The following is a 9,148-nucleotide window of genomic DNA, read 5'->3' as shown; positions in this document are numbered from 1 at the left end:
GGAGAGCCACTGAGCATTGGATCTTTTTATTTTTCAGGCGATGTTCTCTTGTTCTTTAAATTTCTCACAGTTGATGATTTTTATGTTCTAATCTTTTAATCGTTCCATGCAAAAATATAAAGAACCAGACCTCTGTGTTCCTGCATCTCCATGGAAACTCATGCTTCAATCACATCACTCCTGAGGAGGCTGTGATTGGCTGGCAGCTGAAGTTCACATAGCCTCTCCTGTCTATTCTTTTCCACGCATCCTTTGCTGCATTGCCCCACCCTCATTGGGAGCGTCATTTTTTGAGTCACTATTAAGGGACAGTGTCTCAGTGACATCATCATGACACTGTTACATCATTGCTGTGATGTCATCGTGCAGCATGCAACAGCATAGGAGGATCACAGGACTTTTATAAGTCCCGCTCAGCAACAGCTTGTCCCCTCCTCCCCCCTCTTGGCCCATTGCTGTGATGGTAAAGTAAGTCCCGCCTCCTGACGCTATGACTTGCTGCCCTCTGTTTCCTTATTGGTCAGCGGGGCCAAGGCAGGGTCCACCAATGAGGTGGCAGGAAACAGTTTAAACCAGCCAATCACCATGTTGGACAGGTCCAGATCATCCAATAGAATCTGTGCAGCGCCCATGAAGGATTTATGATCCATCCGACCATAGTCCCCCCACACGATGATCTACAGACAGGTAGACAGGTAGACAGGTTAGAACCTTCTGTTCCACACTGGAACAACACAAACGAACAGGTGACACCACAGGACTCCGAAAAACAGACATTACTACGACTACAATAAAACAATGACTACGACAACTCCATCCGCGGATGATTTGATTGTTCTGTAAACCACTTTCAGGACAGAACAGATTTGAGATACAGCAACAAAAGAGAACAGGGGCCAAATCCTCCACCTCTGGTCCTCTACCAGGGGCCTCAGAGGTTGAGGGTTCTATGCAATATCTTAGTTGGTCCTAGGACTGCGCTCTTCTGGACAGACCTCAGATATTGAATCTGGAAGGTGATGGAGCCACTTTCCCAGTTTGGGGGGTCACAGTCCCTGATGCTCTTGTAACCACTAGGACTACTTTGGACTTTACCCTCCACATCTATTCCAGTTGTTCTTTCAGCCACTGGTCCTTCTCCATCTTCCATCACAAGGTCTGGTTGGTTCACCAGCAGCTGTTTGTCCGTCTGGAACCTAAAGCCCCAAAGGATATCAACTCTGTCCTTCTCAACATCTTTTGGTTTTGTTTCCCATCAGGACCTGGGGCCTTCTAATCCAGACTCAGATGTTCCTGTACCTGTCTCTCAGTCTCCTCTGTCCCAGCTTGTATCTTACACCCTGTGCTGGACTGTCTGCATCTTGGGTCCTGTCTGCTGTGGTAGACCCCTCTCTGGTGCTTAGAGCCTGTGCCTGTGCAGCATCATCAGATCCTCTGTCCTGTTCTTCAGACCAGCCTTTAGCCACTGGTAGGATTTCCTGATCTCTCTTCCTCTATCTGTTGATGACTCATCCCATGGAGGGGTGTGGTCTTTGGTATTTCCTCTTCTTCCTCATCACCCTCAGTCTTCTTCTGACTGAGCCACACTTGGGATTCAAAAGGTGAGAGACCACCTCCTGTACATGGATGATATCAAGCTGACCCATCTGATCCACCTGACCAGGAGCCACAGTCAGGACATCAGGACATCTTTCAGACTGAGGAGAAGAAAGGTGACACACACACGCACACACACACACACACTCAGGTACCTGAAGTACTTTTCCCTCAGGATTCTCCTCAAACTGCAGCTGCTGTTGATAAAGAGGGTCAAGTGTTTTTCTTGCCAGACGAGTTCTTCTCTTCAACACACACTTCCCATTGTCCATCAGATACACCTTCACATACGGAGCTATGCAGCAACAGAGACACACACAGGTTTAGTTTTGCTGCAGTGTGAACAGGTGAAACCAGGATTAGTTGGTCTCAGACTCAGTTTCAGGGTCAGCTCTGACTGTGACGTCTGTCTTGTGTTTAATGATACGTTTCTGCCTGATGATGATGTTGATGTGGACCCAGTTGTCATTGGTGTTCAGCTGCAATTTCTAACTCCTCCACCAGGTGCTGCTGTTAATCTAATTAACTCATGTGGCTGAGGATGGAAATTAAATTAAATCTTTAATTAAATCTGTTGGTAACACTTTACCCAAACCCCCAACTTCCTGTTTATCTTTAATAGTTACTGTCACAAATAGCTCACAGTCATGTTTGTAAACACGTATAGATATATTAACATATGCGTCTTTTATAACTTTTGAAGACATTATAACGATGACATCATTTGGCATCTAAATGATAGAACAAAAGAAATCTAAGTGTACCTTAAGTGAGGAACTTTTGTTCATGAGGTTTGAAGTTCATCATATTTTCATTTTTATTATAAACATTGTCAAAGCTGCCTGATGATGTGATTGTAACAGTTACTAACACATTGTTCAGTTATAAACACTTTATACAAGGAGTCATAGTTCAAATATATTAAACTCTTTCAGTGTGGTTTAAACTGTTAATTAATTATATTAATTATGTACAGTTTACAAATTAAACTTCAGTGTTACTGTATCCAACATTTCAGTGTAGAACAGTATTACACACAGTACAGTACAGTATGGTAGTGCGTATCAGTGTGTAGTACAGTAATGTGTAGTATTTTTACCTGGAGTGTTCTTGTTGCCTTGTTTACCCACAAGGCCTCGGGCTCGAATCACCTCCACATCCAGACGCTCTTTTCTGTACACCATCCCAATCTGGATGTCACCTGATCAACAAACAGCCAATCAGAGGAGCTAGTGTTAGATGATGTCACAGATAATGGTCAGACAGTTTCATTGTGTTATTAACAATCAAAACAGTTAAGTGTCTCAGCCAATCACAGTCTTGATCTGTCTATTGTAAATGTAAATAATGTAGGAACATACATTTCAGAAAATAATAAAATAATTGTGTAAAAGTGAATAATGATTAATAAATATGAGTAATAAATATAAATAGATGTGAATAATGTTTTGATTGGTCTTTACCCATGGGGGGTGTGGCCAGAGTCTGTCGTCCAGCCAGCTGGGCAGGGCCTAATCCCTCCAGGAAGCCAGTGAACTGTTGGTCTGACGCCAACTTCACACCCGGAAATATCAGTCTGAAGTGATGGAACAAAAAATAAAAGATATTACAGAGAGAAAATATAATTATGACACAGAGAAAATTTTAATATTAAAGACAAATTCCTATTCATGTCCAACAGCAGATTAAAAATAAATAAAGGAAAACAGAACAGTGAGAAGAGGAGCGACAGATTAAAGGAAGGAGTGACAGATTAAAAAGAGAAGTTATTCATACGCTCCAGGTTTGGGGTCCTCAGCATCCGGGTCACGACTCGGCTGTCGAGTGAAACGAGACTTAAACTCAACAGCCAAACCAGTTTCTACGCTCCTTTGGACAGGAAGTCTGATCACCTTCTTCTTCTTCTCCTCCTCTGGATGGATGGAGTGAAACAGATGGACGGAGAGAAGATTATTAGAAGATGATTTTGATTGCAATGTCTGTTGCAGCATCTGTTGCAGTGTCTGTAGCAGTGTCTGCAGTCACTCTGACAGTTCGTGCTCATTAGGATCATTCTACTGTCTGACCCTAACCCTCTGGACTTGGAACGCTGAACTGTATCTATTACATTTCCATGAAGAGGATTGACTGCACTGGGAACATCAGAGCTCTGTGCTCTGAATGAGTTAAGTTGGTGGTCTTAGGCTGTTGACTGTAACTGATTAAACTGGGACTGACCCTCAGGGTTGAGCTGGGAGGCACTCTGACTCTTCTTTCCCAGTCCAACCATTCCCATCATCCTCGCTCCGAAACTCGAGCGTCTCTTCTTGTCATCATCGTCATCATCATTTCTCCCCAATGAACAGATATCGCCACCAACACTTGAGGACTTTGTGAGAGGAGCTCCAGACGCCAGCACTGGCCTGCAGGAGGAGAGAGGAACAACCATACCTGTCAATCTCCTGAAGGGGAAGGGGTATAGACAGACCTGTTACTCACTTGAGGTCAAGGGGCATAGATAGCTATACCTGTCAGGTACCTGATGTGGAGTTGCAAACATACACCTGTCAATCATTTAAGGTTGTGGGGGGTGGGGGTGGGTGGGAGGGGTGGATCACAGTCATGGTCACACACTGATCTGACTCCAGTCGCGGCTCATTGGTTTGTCTCTTACTTAGGAGGCTCAGGCTCCTCCACCTCCTCTCCTTCCTCCACTGATTCAGTCTTCTGCAAAGAGGCTCCGCCTTCGGCTGCTACTTCCTGTGTTCCCACCCCCAAATCAACTGATTGGCCTTCAAGAGCCTCCGCCCGACTGCCTCAGCCAATGATGAGTCGAGCACAGGAAGATGCAGACAGAAACATGCAGCAAGAGATAGAATGATGAAGAGTAACACATGCTAATGTACTTATTTAAAGAAACATGCTAACATAAATAGTATGCTTAGGTAACATGCACGCTAATTTAAACGAGAAATACAAACATAAACAACATGCTAACACAATTAACACAAATCAACATATGTAAAAGATGCAAATAACATTTATTAGTGTTTAGTTATGAGGGGAGGAAGAGAAACCGACAATGATCAAACCGAGGTGTGGCCATTGTGGTTGTACACTTAGTGTGTTAAGGACCAGGTCACCAAGACACTGAACATTAGACATATTCATCCTTTGATACACACACACATACATTTTTATCACATATTCATCATTTGACTTTTTGAAGCAGGGCTGTATTAACATGCTCTGGGTCTCCGGAGCAAAAAATTTAGGTGTGGGCCCCCTGACTCCCCCCAGTTTACCCAAGTTAATGTGGTTATGAATTAATTCAATACAAATTAATTTAAAAATATGCACCATTTCCTTCAGTAGCATGTAAGCAGCTTTGTGTCCATTTATATTTACTACAAACCTCAGAGGATTTCTACCAGTACAACAGGACAAGATGAGATGTAAACAAAAAGAAGCTGGTTCCTGGTCTCACCTGATTCTGCGGCCAGACCGAATCTCAGAGGCATTGGACATGGCCGATACATCACTGATGTCACTGTCTGATGATTTAAAGGATAGGCTGTCCCTCATCTGGACAGATAGAGGACAGGTGAGCAGGTGTGTGATATCATCAATGAGGTCTGTACAGTATTGTGTAATATTTTGATGATAAGTTGTTCACCTTTGATGGATCCTTCATCACACCTGGAAAAAGAAAAAAGAGCAGAGTTAGTTTATGACAGCACTCTGATGTCATAGTTGTGGTTATCAGTCAATTTCGGCCAGTGATGTTATTGTGTTGGACAGTGACGTCCCTGAATCCTGTGGTGTTGTATTTAAATGTGGTTAAATTTCCGAGCTTGTGTCCTGAACATCAGCTCTGACTTAATGACATCACAGAGTAATGATAAAAGAATAACAGGAAGATCAACCAACAGCACATCAGAGTTTCAGCTTCACTCTCTGCTTCACCTGCTGTGATGGAAACTTCAGTCAAAGTGGAGATGAAGTTTAAATTCACTGAGGCTCAGAGAGAAAATATAAAAGAGATGAAGACGGGACCTCTACCTTCTCTGCTCAGTGGTAACACCTCCCCTTCACATGACAACGATGGATGGATGGATGGATGGATGGATGGATGGATGGATGGATGGATGGATGCAAAATGAAAGAAGAAATTCAACCAAATGAAATGATCCATAAACACTTCAGATCACACAAACCAGGACAGGAGAGATGAAAGGATGAACAGATGAAGGGGTGGGACAGATAAGTAAATCACTGTATGGATTAGGGCTGGGCATCAAACAACACACCTCAGTCTACGATGACAATCCCCATTAATGAAATCTAATATTAACAGAGGCAGTAATTTAACATAAACCTGCAGAAATGCTTCAGTCTCATCCACAGTTTGTGTGACGTTAATACAAAGATCGTTAGGCTGATAGTGAATTTCTATGAACTGACTATATGTAAACATTTAGTCTAATTAGCCACATAAACTGCAGTTTGTTGAATTCTTGTAGAGAAGAAAATAATAACTGTAATATTGATGAAATCCCAGTGACACTCATCCCTAAACGGGAATAAATGTATTTTCATAAATTCATTATTTAAAAGCAGTACAGTGAACTGTGTATTAGCAGGTATATGTGGTGCACCTCAGGGTTTGATTCTGGGCCTGACTCTTTTCTCCTGGTCACACAGTTAGTGGACATGATACATCTTGTTAACGCTATGCAGATGACACACAGTTATATCTTCCTGTCAACTCTTCTGATACTAGTCGTCTGACTAGAGGACAGTTGAATGAGGATATCACCAAGATCATTGTGTTTCAATAAAAACACTAAATTTTTTTTGTGCACTTTGTGCAAAATGCAGCTGCAAGTTTTAAACTTTAAAATTTTACAATCCCTTCACTGGGTTCAATAATACAGCTTAGTTCACTTATATATGGAGCCAAATCAGGGCCAATAGTTTTGTAATAGAAAAACTAAAATTTGAAACTGAAAGTTCAAGTTTTGATCTTTAACTCTGAAAAATACAACAATGAATTCAAATTTAAAATAAGTGTTGGAAAAGTTTTTTCAGTTTAAATATAATTTTGATTCAATTCTAGAATTTCTTTTGAATAAATTATTTATTTTCATTTTTCACTTTCATATATCTTCTCATATTTGATACTAATGTACTAATGAATTGTCTTTGTTAACATCTGTTTGCCAGAATGTCGACTTGCGACAGTGGCTGCAGCTTCACAGAGCCTTATAAATGTGCTCACACAGAACCTCACTCATCAACAAGAGCAAGGAAGACCGGAGAAACATTTTTTTCTTGTGAAAAACCAGGGAAAGATCTGTATGATTTAAAAAAAAAAAGAAATATATATATATATATATATATATTTTTTTTTTAAAATAAGGCTGTCAAAATTAGCACGCTAACGCAAGACAATTAATTTGTGAAATTAACACAGTAACTTTAACGCATTTACGCATCTGCAGAATGACCTGCCCTGTTGCCCGAGCAAGATAGAGGAACCCAAAGAACCTGTTGGCCCTCTGGATGGGAAGCTCGAGTATAAAAAAAAAAGATGGAACAATCAATAAACATGTTGTCATTTGCACACACTGCAGGAAGGAGTTTTCATTTCACCAAAGCACCTCAAGCTTAAACTACCACCTCAACACCAAGCATGTATTTGTCAGGGCTTCAACTTCAGGTGTAACACTCGGCTTGTGTCAGACCACCCCCACCAAACGCAGGGCATTAAGTAAGTCTACCTCTGACAAGTTGACTGATACAATTGCTGAATGGTTTGCCAAAGATTGTTGACCGATTAATATTGTAGAGGACAAGGGCTTCACAGATGTTTTGAAAGTTGCAACTCTTGACACGTTCTACAAGCCACCGTCAAGAGGCACAGTAATGACTAAAATCCACGAACTCTATGAAGCTAAAAAGAAAACTAAGGAAGAGGATTTGGCTTCAGTGGAATATGTTGCCCTGACAGGAGACCACTGTTGAACTGTTTGTTAAAAACAGAAAAGAAAAAAGTTTAATCCATCCATCCTGTATTTGCTAAAAAAAAAAGATGGCTAAGATGCACAAATAGTTTAGAATATTAAGGTTATCTTTTAGTTTGATTAAAAAAAAATTCTGAATAACAAATCCGTTATTCTCTGAGAGGCATAGGAGATAGCCAAATTGAGTTATGGTGTGGTATCATTTAGTTTGTTATTTTTCAATCTTAATAATACCATCATTTGGATTTGTCTCAAATAAAAAAACAAATGTTAAACAAATATATCCGCCTCCTGTCATTTATCTTTCTGTTCCAACAAAGAGAAAATGTGAATTTTTCATATTTTTCGTCATATATAGTGCATCTGGAAAGTATTCACAGTGTTTAACTTTTTTCACATTTTGTTATGTTATGTTGCCTTATTCCAAAATGGATTAAATTCATTGTTTCCCTCAAAATTCAACATACAATACAATGTCATGACAAAGTAAAAAAAATTTGCTTGAAATTTTTGCAAATATATTAAAAATAAAAAACAACATGTACATAAGTATTCACAGCCTTTGCCATGACACTCAAAATTGAGCTCAGGTGCTTCCTGTTTCCACTGATCATCCTTCAGATGTTTCTACAACTTGATTGGAGTCCACCTGTGGTAAATTCAGTTGATTGGATGTGATTTGGAAAGGCACACACCTGTCTATATAAGGTCCCATAGTTGACAGTGCAGGTCAGAGCACAAACCAAGCCATGAAGTCCAAGGAATTGTTTGTAGACCTCTGAGACAGAATTGTATCGAGGCACAGATCTGGGGAAGGGTACAGAAACATTTCTGCAGCATTGAAGGTCCCAATGAGCACAGTGGCCTCCATCATCTGTAAATGGAAGAGGTTTGGAACCACCAGGACTCTTCCCAGAGCTGGCTGCCCGGCCAATCTGAGCGATTAGGGCAGAAGGGTTAGTGAGGTTAGTTAGGGAGGTGACCAAGAACCCGATGGACACTCTGACAGTGCTCCAGCGTTGCTCTGTGGAGAGAGGAGAACCTTCCAGAAGGACAACCATTTCTGCAGCACTCCACCAATCAGGCCTGTATAGTAGAGTGGCCAGACAGAGCCACTCCTCAGTGAAAGGCATATGACAGCCCACCTGGAGTTTGTCAAAAGGCACCTGAAGGACTCTCAGACCATGAGAAACAAACTTCTTTGGTCTGATGAAACAAAGATTGAACTCTTTGGCCTGAATGCCAAGCGTCATGTCTGGAGGAAACCAGGCACTGCTCATCACCTGGCCAGTACTATCCCTACAGTGAAGCATGGTGGTGGCAGCATCGTGCTGTGGGGATGCTTTTCGGCAGCAGGAACTGGGAGACTAGTCAGGGTCGAGGGAAAGATGAATTCAGCAATGCACAGAGACATCCTTGATGATAACCTGCCCCAGATCGCTCTGGACCTTGGACTGGGGTGAAGATTCAAGGAGTGGCTTCAGGACAACTCTGTGAATGTTGTTGAGCGGCCCAGCCAGAGCCCAGACTTGAACCCGATTGAACAT

The 9,148-nt window shown here is 41.6% G+C and overlaps 1 protein-coding gene across 1 annotated transcript in view; it reads right to left on the bottom strand.

Moving 5' to 3' along the window:
- Positions 1-10: 10 nt before the first annotated feature.
- The window catches only part of LOC139633650 (regulating synaptic membrane exocytosis protein 2-like), a 37,647-nt gene continuing 28,509 nt past the window's right edge, over positions 11-9,148 (bottom strand). The window contains exons 33-42 of the mRNA XM_071499450.1: positions 5,638-5,664; positions 5,252-5,274; positions 5,063-5,160; positions 4,250-4,387; positions 3,814-3,998; positions 3,373-3,508; positions 3,060-3,172; positions 2,696-2,797; positions 1,752-1,891; positions 11-677 (exon numbers count right to left, since the gene is read on the bottom strand). Of these exons, the coding sequence (XP_071355551.1) occupies positions 489-677; positions 1,752-1,891; positions 2,696-2,797; positions 3,060-3,172; positions 3,373-3,508; positions 3,814-3,998; positions 4,250-4,387; positions 5,063-5,160; positions 5,252-5,274; positions 5,638-5,664 (1,151 nt within the window). The 3' untranslated portion in view covers positions 11-488. The remainder of the gene's footprint in view (positions 678-1,751; positions 1,892-2,695; positions 2,798-3,059; positions 3,173-3,372; positions 3,509-3,813; positions 3,999-4,249; positions 4,388-5,062; positions 5,161-5,251; positions 5,275-5,637; positions 5,665-9,148) is intronic.

This window comes from Trachinotus anak, unplaced genomic scaffold (genome assembly GCF_046630095.1).
Source record: "Trachinotus anak isolate AG129_WGS33_773 ecotype Australia unplaced genomic scaffold, CSIRO_AGI_Tana_v1 ptg000016l, whole genome shotgun sequence".
In the NCBI taxonomy this organism is placed as follows: domain Eukaryota; kingdom Metazoa; phylum Chordata; class Actinopteri; order Carangiformes; family Carangidae; genus Trachinotus; species Trachinotus anak.
This window is presented reverse-complemented; position numbering and strand designations above follow the sequence as displayed.